The sequence below is a fragment of the Ixodes scapularis genome, unplaced genomic scaffold (genome assembly GCF_016920785.2).
Source record: "Ixodes scapularis isolate PalLabHiFi unplaced genomic scaffold, ASM1692078v2 PGA_scaffold0__279_contigs__length_252992795, whole genome shotgun sequence".
NCBI lineage: Eukaryota > Metazoa > Arthropoda > Arachnida > Ixodida > Ixodidae > Ixodes > Ixodes scapularis.
In genome coordinates, this window is record NW_024609835.1 from 30127004 (window position 1) to 30145802 (window position 18799).

At 41.1% G+C, this 18799-nt stretch overlaps 1 protein-coding gene across 1 annotated transcript in view; it reads left to right on the top strand.

Annotated features, from left to right (window-relative positions):
- Positions 1-847: 847 nt before the first annotated feature.
- LOC120840799 (phospholipase A2-like) overlaps positions 848-18799 on the top strand; it is a 32510-nt gene continuing 14558 nt past the window's right edge. The window contains exons 1-4 of the mRNA XM_040211517.3: positions 848-912; positions 4144-4263; positions 9437-9618; positions 14268-14427. Of these exons, the coding sequence (XP_040067451.3) occupies positions 848-912; positions 4144-4263; positions 9437-9618; positions 14268-14427 (527 nt within the window). The remainder of the gene's footprint in view (positions 913-4143; positions 4264-9436; positions 9619-14267; positions 14428-18799) is intronic.

Sequence of the window (18799 nt, forward strand, 5' to 3'; positions counted from 1 at the left end):
GTAGGGGGTTTTAGATAAAAAAACAAAAAAAAAAGAAACCTTTTTCCGGAAAAACTGCCAGCCGCGGCGCACGTTAAGGATTGGAAAAAAAAAATTAAACGACCTTAAAAATTACCGAAATTACTTTTTATTGTTTTGAAAATAAACGTATGCTTCCAATCATAAAATTGGTGTGCGAAATCAAAAACCGCTGAATCAGAGAATACTGGGACGCCCTGAAGGACGTGGAAAGCACGGGCGTCTGCTAAAGTTACCACTAGCGCAGCAGGTACAAGGTCGGGCCTGTGAAACATGAGTAATAAGAGCATTATCGGGGTTTTCGCATCGCCGGCCTTGCACATGCTGCACGGGTGGAAACTGTAGTACACCTTCGAGCTCCCCACCTGCCTAAAAAGTTGGCCTAAAATTTACTGATTTAGGTGTACTCAATCACGCTGAGTAAGTTTCAAATGGAATCATTATTTTAAGTTCATAAATAAAAAGTTCATTATTTAAGTTTGGCTAATTATTTAGCTAATTAGTACACGTTTTTCAATCCCTGACCCCTGCCATCGTTATCAGTCTGTTAAAAGAATTTATTTTTACTAAAACGTCATTTATTTGTGCATTTCCGAAAGCCTTCTTCGTGAAGATGTGAACTAAAATATCACACTCTACTTTCAGTCCAACTGCGTGTGAAAGCATTAATTTTATTTCACTTTGATGGCTGTGAATAAGAAGAACTGGAGACTCTTATTTTGTGTTAGGCTCATGGATGATTCCATCCAATAATTGTATGTGCTATTTTGCTAACACGTGTGATCAACCAATATGTGAGTGTACGCGCGCGCTCGCAGCGATACCTGACATGTCTTCGTATTATAAACCCAAGTGGCATGCTATCAGTTGTTACCTCGAAGTCTTACCGAAAGGGTCCGTTCCTTATAGAAAGAATAGGTCACGCCTCGGCGGAGGCGTTTTCTTGTTGGATCATTCATCTCTGAGATTATCCATACTCAAACTTGGTCATGGCGCTATTGAATCAATCTGGTCCACAGTCACGTTACCTGATAGCCCTTCCTATGTTCTCGGATCGTATTACCGACCACCAAATTTTAATTTTATTATGATCCGATCCCTATAGGCAGCCGGCATCGGCCAGACGATGCCAGCAGGGTGAGAGCGCATGGTTATACCTGTCTCGTTGTAACTTGGCAAACGGCGAACGATAAGCCCCACATTGCGTGCCGAAGGCTTCGAAATGCGCGACGTATACGAGCGCAAGGCACACATATTAGAGCAGGACGCAGCGAAAGGCCTGATACTTCTTCGGAGTTGAGGCGGGCTCCGGTGATACGCAGTCACGTTCCGATTGGCCCGCTGCAGGGCCGTAGCTTTCGCTCTACTGGCACGTTACGCGATCACGGCTTCCTGGGATACCCAGTATTTCTTGCTTCGGACACTAGGCTCACAGGCGCCACCACAGTAATAGCTTATGATTGAGGAATGCAGCAGCCACTAAAAGGAATACCCAATATTTCTTGATTCAGAGAAGGCGCCAAACCAAATAGCATTGAAGGTTGGCTATACGATATTGTTTCTGAGGCCTCAAGCCAAACAATTTTTCTTGCGGGAGACTTTCATTTGCCTGACTTAAAGTGAAGGGACGGCACTTGTGTATGCACAAATGGTAGCCGAATTAACCTTGAAACGAAAAAAAACATTGTGGATACGTTTCGACTTCAGCAGTATGTGAGTGAGCCAACAAGAAATATTAACATTTTAGACCTCTTGTTCTGTAGCTCTCCCTACCTCCTTGACACCGTTAATATTATCGCTGGTATAAGTGACCATCGCACTATTGTAGCAAGTATCGAAACTGAAATCAACGGAGTAAATTCACGCAAATCAAAAAAAGTTTTTTTTTTTTTTTTTGAGAAGGTCATTTACTCTGCTATTTCTGAAGAGCTTCTTGACCGCCTTCCCGTGTTTGAGTTTTCTGAGGAATATGATGTCCATACTATATGGGGTGCATTCAAGAAAATATTGCTTCAATTAACGGATAAATCTGTTCCTTGCATAGATTCTGGAAAGCTGAAAAACGAAGGAAACCATGGGTAACTTCAAGTGCTCTTAGGATATTTAAAAAGCGAAGGAGAGCATTTGCTAGATTTAAGAAGACCAAAAGTAATAATCATCTTGACAAACTGGCTGAGCTTGCGCGTGAATATAAACTGAGCATAAAGAGTGCAAAGGAACAATACTTTGATATACTCAACGACAAGATAACAACCAACCCCAAGCTTTCTGGGAGTATTTAAAGGGATGTGGGGCAGACGCAGTTTGAATAAGTGAAATTACATATAATCAACAGACAGTTTCGGATGATACAGAAAAAGCAACGTGCTTAAATAATTAATTTCGGCTTGTATTTCTTCCCGAACACAACTCTGTCGATTCACCTACTGTTAGCACGGTGGAATTAATGCAACCAATGAACTTAGAGCGAGATGTAATGAGACGGCGTTGAAAAACATAGATGAGACAAAAGCAACTGGACCGGATGACATTTCTACGCGTGTACTTACCCAATTTCGGTCTACCTTTATTTAATTTATTGTAAGTCACTGGACACAGGACTTTTGCCTGATGACTGGAAGGCTGCTCATGTCGTTCCTATCCAGAAATGCGAGTGAAAAAAGAATGTTGTAAATTAGAGGCCCCCGTTTCATTAAGTTCCGTCTAATGCAAAATCATCGAACATATTTTATATTCTAAGTTAATCGGTCATATGATAACAAAGAACTTACTGATTAAAGAACAACATGGTTTTTGTAAGGGGTTCTCTTGTACTGCGCAACTTGTTGAATTTTATTATGATCTTGCATCTGATGTTGACGAGGGAGGGCAAATAGATTGTATATTCTTGAATTTTCGAAACGCGTTCGACACGGTTTTAGTCACTCCTTTTTAATAAACTGAGAATGTTAGGCCTAGACTCGGATGTGCTTAGACGGAGAGAAAATTACTTGTTTCAGCGTCGTCAATGTGTAGCACATCAATTGACATCGGTAGAACGAAAAGAAATCCGATTATGTTGATGTAACATCACGAGTTCCACAGGGCTCCGTCCTGAATCCACTTTTTTTTTCATTTATAATAATGATATCTCGTTTGGAATTTCCTCTCGTACTCGGTTGTTTGCCGATGATTGTGTAGTGTATGGAAAAATTAAGAGTTCAGACGATGCCGCCCAGTTGCAAGTAGACCTTGATCGTATTCATAGTTGGTGCTCTACGTAAAAAAAAAATTAATTTAAATCATAAAAAGTTTGTTAATGTTTGTTTAACAAAAAAGAGGAAACAGTTCAGTTTTAGTATTTTATAAATAATAACCCTATAACAAAGGAGCTTACGTACAAATATTTAGGTGTCATATTGTCATCTGACTGTTAGTGTAATGCCCACATACAAGATGTAATTTTAAAAGCAGACAGGGCAATGAATTTCTTTCAACGTAACTTAAAAGGCCTACAACATAACCGGAAAACAACTGCTCATTTAACATGTGTTAGACCCATTTTAGAATATGCATGTGCTGTCTGGGACCCAGCCCAGAAAACGTTGATTGATAAGCTGGAGAAAATACAAACCAGGGCGGCTAGGTCAGTTCTCCGACGATACGGGAGGAAAGAAAGTTGTACAGAAATGAACAAAATGTTACTCTGGGAACCACTTCCCGTACGTCGGGAAACTGCGACTAAAATTTTTTTTCTCAATAACTAAAAACAAAACAGGAATAAATTGCGAAACTTACTTAAAACAACCCTACTATGTCTCCAGTCGTAATTATCATAGTCTTGAAATTAGAGAGTACCGCACTAGGACATGCATGTTTACGAATTCCTTTTTTGTTCGAACGATTGCACAGTGGAATTGGCTGTTTGAAGTTCAAGTGGGCTGTTTATATGAAAATATGTTCTTTTCATCCTTGTAAACCCCTCTGCTGTAACGCCTTTGGGCACTGCGGGGTAATTATTGAATAAAGAAAAGTAAAGAACAGAAGCGATCTATCATGATGACGGGACTACTTTTATTTGGCTAAGAGAGAAAATAATTTAAAAAAAAGTCAAGTTGTAATACCTCAAGGATTTTATGGTTGCAGAGCCATTCCCGGCGTCACTCAACGGGTCATCACAGACGTACAGGACGGAGGTCACAGACTGGTTGAAATATTCCAGGATTCAAATGACACTGTCCTTGGCTGCAATGCTCTTGGGAGCAAGTGAGTGGGCTTAAAGATCTTATTTGACGAACGACAGAGCTGCTATTTCAAAACAGCATTTTAGTTTTGAAAGTTTTCATTTCGATCGGAAATAATACGGCGGGCAAGTTCGTTTGCTGCTTGCGTACCTCGTGCGTTTGTTTTCCCTCTGAAAGTGACCACGTGGAATTGAAATTCCCCCTACCCCCCGAACTTCAACTTACGACAGCGACCCTTTGGTCGTCTCGTCCTTGCTTGTTCCCTGAGCGTTCACCATAAGTTTCCCCTTGATTGGCAAACTTCTCCTTGTGTTCCGATCCTCCGAAGATGCATTTTGGAACACTTCCTGCCATATTTGCATATTTCTTTGATTTTTTACCAGGGTAATAAAACGATATTGTGTTGGATTGTTCATGACTTTGCAGAGGCGTGCTGGTCCTAATCTAGCTCAAGTATACTCGCACGAATCACCACTGATTCAGTAGCTTTTGATTATAATGCAATTAAATGCAAAGGTGCAAGCGAGCTGGATAAGAATGACGAAAATAATCCCTGGAGAAGGGGAACAAGAGGGACAAAGGACAAACACCAGTCACCTAGCTGTGTTTGGAGATTTGTGTTTGTCCTTTGTCCCTCTTGTTCCCCTTCTCCAGGGATTATTTTCGTCATTCAGAAGCTTCTTCGCTGCGGTAAAATTGCAAGGATAAATGGGGACTTCTCATTTTAGTGTTGCCTTCGCAAAGCTTGACGATGTAATTGTGGGATCCAAAACCACCCGTCTAACACCAGTCGTGCGCGGCTCATGGATTGGGCGCGAAAACTGCGTGAGCACTGGATTTCCGCTCGCAACAATCAAACCCTCGGTGGACACTCGGGCAGTGGCTCGTGTCCGATCACTGCGGGAATGAGAGTAGCCAATGTCTAACTATGCCTGGAACTCACACCACGTTTTCTACTTTGGCAACCCGAGCGCGTGGCTATGAATATTGTTAACGGCATATAGGATAAGAACAATGCCACGTGTCCGCTTGTCCTTGCTCTGAGTTGAGGGTGTGAACGATGCTCATATTTCTCGAATTTGTTTGGCGACTGCCACTGCCTATAAGGGAAAAGTAAGACAAGTTGATTGGGCTATTAACGTTATGCAGTGATTCTAAGTAGTATTTAACGAAAGTAAAAAATTCTTTTCATGGCTGCTTTAATCAATTACAAACATTATGTTTGCCAACGCGCGTTCGTAAGTAACGCAAAAACAATAATGTTTTTTGCGTTACTTAGTTCAATCAATGAGAACGTTGGTCGGCATTTTTCTGTTATGGGCATACACTTTATGCGGGAAGAAGCATCTCGCTTTTGCCGCTAATGTATAATTCTCATTGGTGCCCGCTAGATGCCTATCGGGGTTATAATCGGCCAGGCTCAATAAATCAAGAAAACAATAACAAAGAGGCAATAGATGATGAGATTCAAGGATTTATCTTTAAATTAGGTGGTTTGTTGTATTGTATTCGTGCAAGCAATGATTACGGCTACAAACCGATTTTCAACGATGCATTGCCTACACTTTGAATTAATTCTCTTCAAGAGCTTTCATCCGGATCCGGATTGAAACAGTCAAATGATTGATTATTTGATTATTTCTGCATTTTTTATTAGATTAAGACTATGAACGCCAGTCTCATTCATTTTGCATTTTAAAACGTAATTTTAATTATTTTAGTCGGATACAAGTTATGATGCGAATAAACGCTTTTTGTGATCATTCATATTTCCTTTGCAACGCGTAAATAGTTCACGAGAGGGTGTACGTCCCGCTGACGTCACGTAAATTAGCCTGGCTACTGCCTGTCCTGGAGGGTCCCCAAAGGGCTTTAGTCCACCGTTCTTGTTAAAGTAAAACAGTCGACGATCATAGTCTTGTTTTGAGCACGAAGATCCCCGCAGATTCGTAGTTTTCCGCCTTTCTGTTTTACAAAGGCAATGTATGTCTAATCTCCATTCCGATGCGTTGGTTGATTCAATGATGTCCATGTCTAGTAATCGTTGAATTTTTTAGGCACTTTTTGAACCGTTAGAGGCAATCGACGGATGTTTACTTCAACCGGCGGGACTCGTTTCTTTACCTTGACTTAGTGCTCGTCTCCTTTTACAAGAAATGTTACTGGAGTGAACAGTTGAGCATAGTTAGAGTCAACGATGGCTTTTAAATCGTTAGAAGTCGATGGAGAGGTCTGCATGCATTGCAGGGTGGATGCCCCAATGCGAAGTCGCAAGGCAGACAGCCTATCCCGTCCCATGAAGGTTGTACCTTGAGCCACGACCTAAATAACAAGTTGTGCTTAAGAACCTTCGTAGGTGACTGTGGCCACAAAACATCCTAGAAGTGAGATGTGCATCCTTCAGCAGTTTTCAAATTGTACTATAACTAGTTAAAGAGGATGTTTAGTGCAAACATTTTTTCTGGTAGGTGTCGCGAGAAAGGATACAAACAGCACAACCAGTGTCAAGCAGGAGTTTGACATATTGCTCTTCTCCAGGCATTATCACGTAGATTCCGATTTTGCGAACTTCTGCAACTTCCAAATCCTCCGTGAAAAGATCAGCTTTTTTTTGTTTTTTCAAGCGAACTGAAGTTCCTGGTACTAGTGGTTAGAGAAGAACTCACCGCCTCTATTGTTGACGCTGCGCCTCAACAAACGGAGCTCGAACGCCCCTCTTTTTTGTATTTGGAGCAGGTTTGGTTCCTTGCTGAACACATAGTACCATTTGCAAAATGACATGCTGATTCTCAGCGGTGGCATATTTTTGCTACCTTGCTGATGAGTGAATGTCTGTTTAGAATTTGGACTGAGTTCTTTTCTCTGGTTTTTCGAAGTTTCTGTAGAACTGCAGCAGTGTCCACTGTTGCTTGAACTTTTTTTATGGACTGTACCGCGCTGCAGGGCATTTTTAATGTTTTCTCAAGGTTGAGTGCAGGACCTACTAGAAGTAGTCGTTCCCGAACGTGAGTAATGAAAGCTCCTTCTACCCAAGAAGGCAGTTGCTCGGTATTATTCTATTATAGGCAAGGTATGGTCCGATATTGCTTCGTCTGGTGTCGAGCCAAAACTGTAAGTCTGAGAAAGTCCTTGTCATGCAGTGAAGAATTCACTAATAATTTCACCAAAATCTTGAATACGTTGGCGAAATTTGCGGCGTTCTGTGACAACGTTGTACATCGCTGCATGCCGTGCCTCCAGAGTTGCAAGAGCATCTTGGTACACGTCCAATCTTGATGTAGAGTTTTACGTGGATTCAGCTGCGGCGCGAAGTGTAACATTGGAAGCAGCAGTGACGTGAGGCAACGTGAACAAGACTCGCTGCCCTTCAGTTACTAAAGCATGTAGCAGCAATGCTTTTTCTTGCTTCGGCTTAAGAGAAGCCCCATCAACGCGGTCGAGGTAATTCTCAACATCCGCCGCCATCGGTCTTATGAAACCGCGGGTCTTCCAAGCTGTTCAAAACAAAAGGGGAGCGGTGGCAGCGTTGCGTGACTCAGTGTTGTCTTCGCGTGGCACGCGCTGCAAAATTATTGAAGATGTATTCAGTTTACCCTCGTCACCAACTGGGGTAGAGCGGAATGAGTAATGAAGGAACGCCGAAAGCTATAGGTGTTGCCTTGCCTTCTTCGTTTATATTGTCACGAACGACAAAGGATGAGGCGGTGAGTTAACTGGAGTAACTAAACGCTTATTGGGGCGAACTTGTGCCCAAAACAAAATAGATAAAGGATAGCGTCGCAAGGCGTCGATGGCGTCGAAACAGCAAGATCAAACGATGGGGCGAAACTGCCTCCGGCTCGCCACGCGGAGCCGGAGGCAGTATGTAAACGCGTGGGCTTCACGAACATTCGGCGTAGAAAATTCGGAACTTGATCAGACGATAATGTTCTCAAACTTACGTGAACGCCAAGTTGAAAGTATGAATAAAAGAACATTCCGCTGTTTGGAATGGAACCTAGAGCTTCCGCGCGACAGTAAAGCGCTGCAACCATTTGGCCACACACGCGCTCGCTTGGCGATGCGCGCGGTAATATGCTCACTCTACTTCATCATTCTCTGGGCACAACAGGGGGTCGCACGTGCAGCAAGACTAAAATTATCTCGATACATTGCGGCAACGGTGGCGTAATCAAACAGGCTCTTTGATTCGGTATATTTGTATACGGTGTGTGTCTGGCGATTTTTAGGGTATGGTGAATGCTTTCTAGTCATCAAGTCCTTGAATCAACACCATCGAAGTTGACTGTCTGACTTTCCTCTTATTTTCCATTAATGAAAGGAGAATTGATTATATTTTAGACGTCATAGTGAGCGTTTGGCCAGTCATCGGAGGCCAATCACAGCCACGCTTTTGGTTGCGCTTGTCATCAATAGAATGTATCCCCGATCGATGTGTGTAGTCCCTTATCTCATTGATCTATCCAAAAAAAAAACACGAAATAACCAAGTATGACTCATGTTCGATCAGGTAACTCTACGTTTTGTCGCGAACCTGGCGGTTGATGGTACAGGAAAGAGGACGAGCTGACGCAAGCGTCGCTTCGATCGCGGGGTCCCAGCTGGTGAAGTTTTCGCCAAGTGAGAGATTACGACAAAGCAGGTGTCTGTAGCCCATAACTTCGCTGCACGTTCCACCACAAAGATTGCAACTGGCCCCACGGATAGACAGTTGTGATACTAACAGCAGTATTTGGGTGAATAAATTACGATATCATTAAAGTTCCACAGGTTGACGTGTTGCATGCGCGATAGTACCAAATGTACATAACATGTCATGGAGACTAGCTGCATAATGAAATGGAAGACGCTATGCTTTTCTAGGAAAACCATCTTCGTTATACGCGTTCGTTGCCACTTAAATAGGATGATATAGTATTACATACGAGACATCATCACTATTCTAACAATTGATTTCTGAATGCTACTTCTTTTCTTCGCTGGGCTGTGAATCGCGTTTGAGACGTGCTCTATAGCTCTCTTCCAAAATATCGCACTCATTTCGTGCTTCCCCTCTCCAATGGCTAGGCACCTTTCGCCAAGGTGATATACCCAACGTGTTAATAGCAGATAAGTTATAGTACTGCGTAGCCTATTCTTGTCTTCTAGCGACCTTCCTTTGACACGTGCTATTATATTACTTGTTTATTTTTCAGGAATCTAATTGACACCGTACTGGACGTCATACCAGAAGATATGGCAATGAAAGTAACAAAAGACGAAATGCAGTACTTCTTGGACTTGTGCGACAATCGGGACGAAAACGTCCAGCAGGGTCCGATTCAATCAATTTTTGACTTCATCGCCACGACTTTAAAAAGTCTCCTTATATTCCCAGGTAAGACAAAAAAACAAAAAAAAAAATAAACAAATTTAACTTTAGGATTAAATTTAATTAGAGCTTAACGGAAACAGTGCTGTTTTTTTTATCTTCATTACCTCTCACGCTGTTTGGCTCTTCCTTCTCGTACAAATGCTGCGAATCCACCAAGGTACGGGCAGAAACGGAAATAACTTTATATTTATATGCGCGGACCGTAAATACTCCAAAGCAACAAAGCATATTTCCATACGTTTGTATTTTTACGACACCGTGCTTGTGAACAATACTGGATTTCAAAACGAGAATTTTTTTAAACCTACACCTGTATTGTTTATTTGTTTGTATTGCTTAAATAGCATACCATGAATACAGGTTTCAAAACTCAAGGAACCATTTTATTTATTCCTAAATCACAGAAATACAGTAACAAGGTGTCCCGTGGAAGTTGCAGTTTTTTTATGACAAAACTTCAAATGTTTTGAAATAAAGAACAATTTCAAACAAATGTATTTCAGAAGGTCTAGAAGGTTGAATAAAAATCATAAGCCCGAATATATAACAAAGCGAAAGATTATCTAGAGAGGTTGCATTTGAAATACAGATATCCAAGATCAAGGGTTACAAAACCGTAGCTACGCCTATTAGGAAGAAAAAAAAATCAGATAGGTTTCTGCGTACATATTAGACATAAATTCACAGAACTCATTTAGCAGCACCAGACAGCTTACTACCGTGATCTACAATGTCGAGCTCCTATTACCACCGCTTTAGAGGCGCTTTAGACTGGACCCCATCATTTATGTGAACCACCTCAATAAATATGTTTCTCACGAAAATTTAACTTCCGGACAATGGACGTCCAGCGGCTTCTCACCATAGAACAGACAACAACTACGGTATAGTTTTTATGTTACGTAGTACTCTGCACTGCGTGTGCACTGCGCTTTCACACTACACTACATCTCCACCTTCTTCCTTCAGCCGGGTATGCAGAGAGGAATTGGTAATGTTACCAACCTGAAGATGTGTCAGTTTATCTTCTTGCATCATCATCACAAAATACAATCGGGCTCGAGGGGCGTTCGTATTATGCGCTAACGTGGAACATTCGATCTTGGTGCTCCCAGGTAAATTGCCCTCAAACTACAGACGTCTATCTTCGTATCACTATCTAAGTTATATCACAACAAATTGCAAACAAAAATTATGCCATATTTGCCAAGACCTTTAGGTGTTATATAAGCCAAAGAGGTACCGGAGTAATTAGAATTTGAGATTAACGCGTAAAATCTAAAAGCCAACGCAGGTCGCAATAAAAACGCTAGCTATATATCTTCAAGCAAACACTAAAGTATTATAAACTAGATAGAATGACAATAAAAAGTTATGCTTTAAACGAAAAGTCGAAGGTTTGATAAAAGGCATGGTCTCTTAGGGTCCTACCTAGTTTATGTTCTTTTCTACTTCTTTTGCTGCATCTCTACACGCTACAAGAGGCACGTGGGCCGCGATTCTTGTTCTTCGCTCCTATTCCATGAAAATACTTCCAAAGTTAATCCAGTGAGCCTTGTCATAGGCACTTTTGACGATGGTACATAAAAAATGTGCTCATGAAACAAAATCACTTAAAATGTGCTGTCCAAAAGTAGCTTCTGCCATTAACCTTCTCTCAGCTATAAGTGCACATTTCAGGCCGACGTCAAGCTCGAACATTGCGCGAATTCAGACAGCCTACAAACCACATGGCACGCATGATACACCACCATTTTATTAGTGTTTCAAAGCAGATCAAACCGTATGCTACCTTTCCATCCTCTCCCTTTTCCGTCCACACAAACAATCACCCAGTACTATCGACACTCTTTTTGTCACTTTGCATTCTTCTACTGCCATGGGAGTTAAGGCATGCGGAAGCAATCAGCGAGTTGTAGTACATTGTTTCGAATTCATCAACTTTAATAATTCATGGAGCCATAGTTTTGCGCGCCGCTCAGTACAATTGAAGTTCCGACTCCTGCCCTGGACAGTCATCTTCGTAAGTTCTTTCCTGCTTGAATGTTCTTTGGAACAAAACCACATCATTCAAACACTCCTTTTTCCACTCGTACAATATCCGTTTTGAATAAATTAAGTAAATATGTTCCTGAGTGTGTCGCTGCTTATTACTTTTCTAAACCAGCTCTTAAGGCTAGTCTAAATTGTTGAATTAGTTCTTTCTTGTTTTATGTATGAAACGCAGATATTATTTTCATTTTTCCTGTGAAAATTGTGTTAAATTGTGTTTAGACTCTTGACAATAAACTGCACATTATATGAGGGTCCAAAAGAAACAGAAATTTATTTTTAAAATTGTGCCATTATTTTTACACGCTCAAATTTCAATCATCTTCCAAGTACAGTCCGACTAATGCAATGCACTTGTTGCGACGTTTCTTGCAATGATAAAAGTACTCCTTAAACTACTGGATTTTGATGCTTCTCGCGGCTTCTGCCGCTTTCTTTTTTTCTTTTTTTTTTTTCACTGACCGCTTCAACATTGATAAACCGTCTTTGTTTTAGACATTTTTTTTCAACCAGGTGATACAAACAAGTCACACAGGTTGCGGTTCGGTGTTTAGTGAGAATGTGGCACAGAAATTAAGCCTTTTTGGTTAAAAATTGATGAGTATTAAGTGCGGTATGGGCAGGCGCATTGGTGAACGAATGTCTGGAAACAACTTGGGTTGTTAATCTGGACACACCCCGCTGAGTGTTCAGCAGTAGCTTTACTAAAAATGTCATCAACCCAGTGACCCACCCAACCTACTTGCCCGACCTCACCCTGCGTGACTTTCTTTGTTTCCCCGAAAGAAACAAATTCTCAAAAGGAAACATTTTGTAGATGGTTCAGCGTGTTGCTGTCGAATTTACGATAACGAAAGTGGGACATGGAAGCGAAACAAAGGGCATAGGCTATTGTTTCTTTTTCTTTTTTGCTCTTTGTTTGTCTTCCATGTCCCTCTTTTGTTATCGTAAAATGAAACAATTGGCCGATGTAGAAGAGGTGAAGCAGAAAGCGGCAGAAGCACGGAAAGGCATCGAAATCGTTGAGTTTAAAGGATTATTTGAGGGTATTACTTGATGCAATAAACAACAATTGTTTATTGCATCAAGCGGAGAGGACTTTGAAGGTAACTAAGAAGTGAAAATTTAAAACTAAATACCCGTGTTCATTGAAATGAAAAGGTCCGTTTTTTTAAGTGCCCCATCGTACAACGCGAGCCAGTCTTTATCATAATGCATTAAGTGTTATTAGGTTACCCCATTCATTCTATGGACGTTTTACTGGAATTAGGTGTAATTTCATTATATGACACTCCTATTGAATTCCTCCTAAGGAATGATAGAACTTTTAAATAAAAAGAAACGAAGGTCAGTCGTTTTGTTTTTGACCTCGCCACTTGCGGGTTCTGCGCTGATCAGAGGAACCCAGCATTTACCTCTACCTGCAGGGTGTCCCCGCCACAACCGTCGCCAGCCGGCCGCTCTGCCTTGTGTCAGTAGTCTCCTTAGCCGCCTATAACTTTAAACACCCACCACGACCTTAACCCAACCATCCCGTGGCACCCAAGAGGGCTATGTCACGTTTTGACCTCGTTTTTACTTGCATGAGTGTGTGATTGTTCACCAACACGCTCGACCTAAGGCACCACTGAATTGACTAATGGTGTATTTTAAAATGGAAGAAAAACGCTAAGCATTTTGACATATTGGTTCAGTGTCGGCGAGAATTGTAATTTGTGCACTCCAATGCGGAGCATCCTTCACAAGCCGATTAAAGAATCAGGATGTCATCTCGTTTCTTCCATGGGTAGGTGCACCGACAGCTCACGAAACATAGGGCGCGGCTTATTATATTCCCGCTTTTTGCTTCGTGATTGGTTACTCGGCGATCTTATTCGCTGATACCGCAACCTGAATGGCTGCCAAGTGGTGATAAGATGGTCAAGACCCTCCACGCTCAGCGTTCCTCCCAGTGACTCTAGTCCTCCTGGTAAACGTTTATGCTCACTGACAGCTTACGAGTCAGAGTGCGTCATGCCCGTCCCGAGCATTTTATTATCCCTCGTCAGCGAATGAGATTGTTGTCGATAAAAACGCCAAAAATAGAGTCACCAATTTATAGAAGCGTGAACATAAATAGCCACATACATCGTAAGCTGTTCGTGACTCTATGGTTAAGCATTCGTTCGTGCCCACACGCGCTTCTGTTTATTTTTCTTCAAAAGCTGTTTATACCTTTTTTTTTTTTTTACTTTTTCACCCCGACCAGATCGTCCCAGCTCTTAAACACAACAAAGAAAAAAAAAGAAAGCTTGTTTCTTAAAAAAACAAAGTACTACCTCGTTGGTCTGACTTCTTGGATGCTTGTCAGAAGTCTGTATTCCTCAAAGGTTTCTAAAACAGAGCAGAAACACTGCGATTTGTAGCCGTTCGGGAACCCGACTCGTCACGCGAGTGTCCGGAGTCGTCTTATCCTTAGTATTCTTGCTGGAGAACGATGTTCACGTGGTTCCCCGCTGCTGGCTTGTTGTTGCGCTGTCGCTTTAGGCTGTGCACACGCCCATTTGCGGAACTGTGCTTTCCACGAGAGGTTCCGATTTACAGGGTGTTTCACTGTGCAGGGACGAAGTGGTGTGGAGCAGGAGATGTCGCCAAGAACTACGACGACCTTGGGAGGGAGAGAGCAACGGACGTGTGCTGTCGTGATCACGACCATGCGCCCGATAGCCTCGCGCCTTTTGAAACGGAGCACGGCATCACCAATGTCATGCTCTACACAATGTAAGAAGTCAAAATGTAACATGCTTTGTTGAGCTAGTTGGTGCATATCAAATCAAATCAAACCAGTTTATTTTCTGCCGCAAAAATACAGTCGTGACAAGAGAGCTGGAAAAAAATCTGCACGTTTGCAGCTTGACGGTTCCCGGCGCCCTAATACAAGGCCACCGCGACATTGACATGAATAAGAAGAAAAAAAAAAAAGTATATAACAGTCACAAAGGAGAGATATATATCCACCTAAAGACACACATTTGCAGCTATCACAAACGTGAATAATGATTTTATATTACAAAATGTCTTGTATGGTACGATTGTTTACAGAGTATATATCAATGTCGCGATAAAAAAGCCCGTTTAACAACAGCGGTAATTGGTAGAGGTATCTCTGAGTGCCAAAATTTGTTTTAAATGCAGGAACACGCCAGGGGGGACTATGACGCGATGCGTAATTGGACTTGTCTTTTCTAGTTGAGCGATGTCTAAGATTATGTTAATATTACTTCTTAGACATTGTTGGTAATTTAAAATCAATCTAGAGGAATACATATTACACATTTCAATGATTTTGTTTTTCAAAAGGAGGAAGGAGAGTGATAATCACGAGGTACATTTTCAATTACTCTAACAGCTAGTCTTTTTCTGTAAAAGACGCCATTTGTCAAAATTGCTCTTAGTAGTTGTTCCCCATACTAAATGGGAATAGCAGATTACGGAAGAAAAAGGGAATTGTAAATTAATATTTTGATGTTTATTGGGAGTATAAGCCTGTATTTATTAATATTCCCGACAACTTTGCAAAGCTTTTTTTTTTATGAATGTACGTTACGTGATTTTTTACGACATGTGACTAGAAAATATAACACAGTCTTAATGATATCAACACATGCTATTGTGAATGACCAAAAATACAAACCGCGTGATATTCGAACATATCATCAAGGACATTGAAATAAGACTGCCTTAGTTTTAGCGGTATTAAGAATGAGATTTAATATTTATTCAATTTTTTTATTTACTTAGGAAAACGTTTGCTATAGAGGTAAATAGGTCTTCTTTGGAAGTTGAAAAAAAAGCTAGTACCGTTTGCGTACATTATAAATTTAGCAGAATTTTCTATGCTTACTATATCATTCACGTATACGAAAAACAATAGAGGCCCTAGAATACTACCCTGAGGAACCCCGGAGTAAATTGGTTCAGTAGTAGATACATAATTTCTAATTTGATTATATGGGGATCGATATTGTAAATAAGACGTTATGAGCGATAATGCGATATATGGAATGCCATAACGTCTTAGTTTATTTAGAAGAATTTGGTGATTTATCCTATCGAAAGCTTTGCTTAAATCTATAAATACACTTAACATTAGAAGTTTTTTTCTCAAAATTTTCTAGTATCATTTCCTTTTGCACCAATAACGCAGTTCCTGTAGATTTATGTTTCCTGAAGCCGAACTAAGAATCAGTCACTAAGGAGCATTTAAAAAAAATGTAGTTGTCGAGAATGCACAACTTTTTCAATCGGTTTCGAAAAGACAGTGGGCAAATAATTACTTTTGTGATTTTAATCACCACCTTTATACACTACGGATACTTTCGTAATTTACATGCTTCTAGGAAATATTCCGGAAGACAATATAAGATTGTATAGATGAGTTATACATGGTAATAGCTAGTCAAGTACAAATTTCACCGCCCGAATTCGAAGATCCTCACAGTCATGGCTAAGACTTTTTTTTTTTTTTTTTAGATTCATGAAAGTAGATAGTACTTCTTTAGTATCACATGGGTTTAAGAACATTGTTTAGTTTACTCTGGGGATATTATTTGCTGCAGAACTTTTATAAGTGCCTTTCCCCTCGCTCACAATATAATCATTCAACATATTCGAAAGTTCTACACTAAAAATAGTTCTATCGCCTATACTTACACTAGTGACTGCTCTATTTTAAATTGGATTCCGTATTAAGGAACGCAGATGTTTCCCTACGACTTCGGGTTGCTTTAAACAAGATATGTCACATACATCTTCATAACAGCGGTGTTTAGCTCCTTTCAGTTCTATATGGACAAAGTTACTAATTTTTTTTTAATTCTAGCAACATTTTTTTTTTGTTGGTTTGTGTCCTAAGAAAATTTCCATAAAGAACATTATTTTTTTTTAATAAGTCTTGAGAGACATCTAGTAACCCTTGGTTTTTTGCACTTCTTACTACAGTGAATTTCCTTATACGGAAACGAAGAATAGTATGCGTCTTTTATCAGGTCTAAAACGAGGTTATAGCACTCATCAACATCGGTTTCTCTCAACACGTTGCTCCAGTTGATAGCCTCGATTTTTTCTCTAAACATTTCGAGTGTTCTAGCGTTAATATTTTGGGACATTACTGAAAGGTTAATAGACATGGCACATTTTTTTTAATGAACATAACTATAGGGAGATGATCGCTTAACCGATAGCCAAGTACACCAGCACTAATGTAGTCTCCACAGTCGTTCGTTATAAATAGATCAATCAGTGTTGACGTTGACCATGAAACGAGAGTTGGAGGAATCATGCTATTACTGAAATTGTTTGACGTTGTTTGGTATTGGGGAAGGCTTTGCTTGAAGTTACAGAAACGAACGAAAAAAGAAGAGGATTTTAAGAAGAGCTATACAAGCTTGGTCATTCTGAAAAATACTCGTAAACATAGAATGCGATAGGAATTCACGGGAAGAAGTGGAGGACGTCTAAACGGCACGGCCAACCAAAGACTTGCTCCTCTTTCTGACCGTGAGATGGCGCAGCATGACAGGAAAAGCCGCAAAGCCCACGACCACCCTTTCACCCACCGCTCCAAAGAGCTCACTTTTGTGTGGTATAAGCCTCAAAGCCTAGATAATAAACATATATAAAAAAGCCGTCGACCTTAAAAAGTTCAAGCAATAAAGAAAAAAAAAATGAGATAGTTCAGTCGGCAAAGCACATTTCCACAGTCTTAAGGTGGTGAGTTGAAATCCGGGCTGAAGACAGCAGGTTTCTTTTTTTTTTTTTTATATGCGTGCTACACTTTGCCGTATCGTTGTTCGTCACATCCGACCACTACAAAACTCCATGGGAATCGGCTCATAGCACACAATCTGCGTTAAAATCCAATTATGGATATGAAGAAGTGGGATCTAGGAGAACTCGTCACAAGCCAACTCCTCGCAACCAACTCGTCATAGGTAAACTCGTCAAATAGGGCAAGCTGTCATAGGGCATCTCGTACACGGGGAAGTCGTAACAGAGGGCAACTGACCACTTGTCCACTTTGTCACAATTTACCTTTTTCGCCGATCTAGCGTTTGCAATTCGGCTTGGATAACTAATGCAAAATATTAATTAAGCTGGCGGCTTGAGAGCTCGTACGTATGTCGCGTGCTTTGCTCGCTTTCCGAAGCGATGAAAACGCACGTACTGATATGTAAATATCACACGCTGGGCCGCACCTGAGAATGGTGTATTGTCGGCGACAAGTAAAGAATGCGCATGTTAGCTTAGGCCGTGCTTTGGTTGGGTGTGCGCGCTCGTGCTACCATGGGAAGCAAACTCACTAGCCACTCTGAAACATGAAAATATTGGGTTTAGGAGAACTAAATATTTTTTTTTATTTTTCATCTCAAGCCAACTCGTAAAGCAGGGCACGTTTTCATGGGGCATCTGAGGGTGGTTACTTTAACCTTGCAATGCTTTCTATCTCTACACACCTAGTACACAGCGTTGGAGTATTCTCGGCTACGCGTGTACGAGTATTCTTCGCAAAGAAGCACGGGAGCGGCACGCTGGGTTTTAGCTAGCTCCATCTTACGAAATGCGGTTGTGCTATCTAAAGGTCCGCACATTTTGGCCCTATATATACGTACTCGAAGCCGCCCCAAAGAAAAAAAACTTTTTGAGGTAGAGATTGAGAACAAAGAAGACGCCCCAATAGACGAAACATAACTGCTACGCTTTTTAGCATCTTGGTGTGAATGTCTGCATGCCACAGAATGAGCCTTGTTTTGTCATTGAGCAGTAAGTTCCGACCTAGCAAAGCTTCCAAAAAGGGTGTAATAACAAAGGGACGTCGAAAGTAAAGATGACACCGAAAAGCCGACCACAACCGCCTCCGTCAAAACAAAGAAACGGAGAGGCCAAGTTTGAAGCTGAGACAAGTTCGATGCGACCATTTTTCTAATTGACCTTTTGCAGAGATTGTTGTGCGCATGCGCAGAATTTAGGAGAGGGGAGGAAAGGGAGAGGCGACATTATTGGTGGCTCTCGTCGTCCACCTGCAAGCTCAGCGCGCATCGCTAGTCGTGTGTACATCGAGCACAGTTGCGATGCCTCAGCGCTGTGCAGCTGT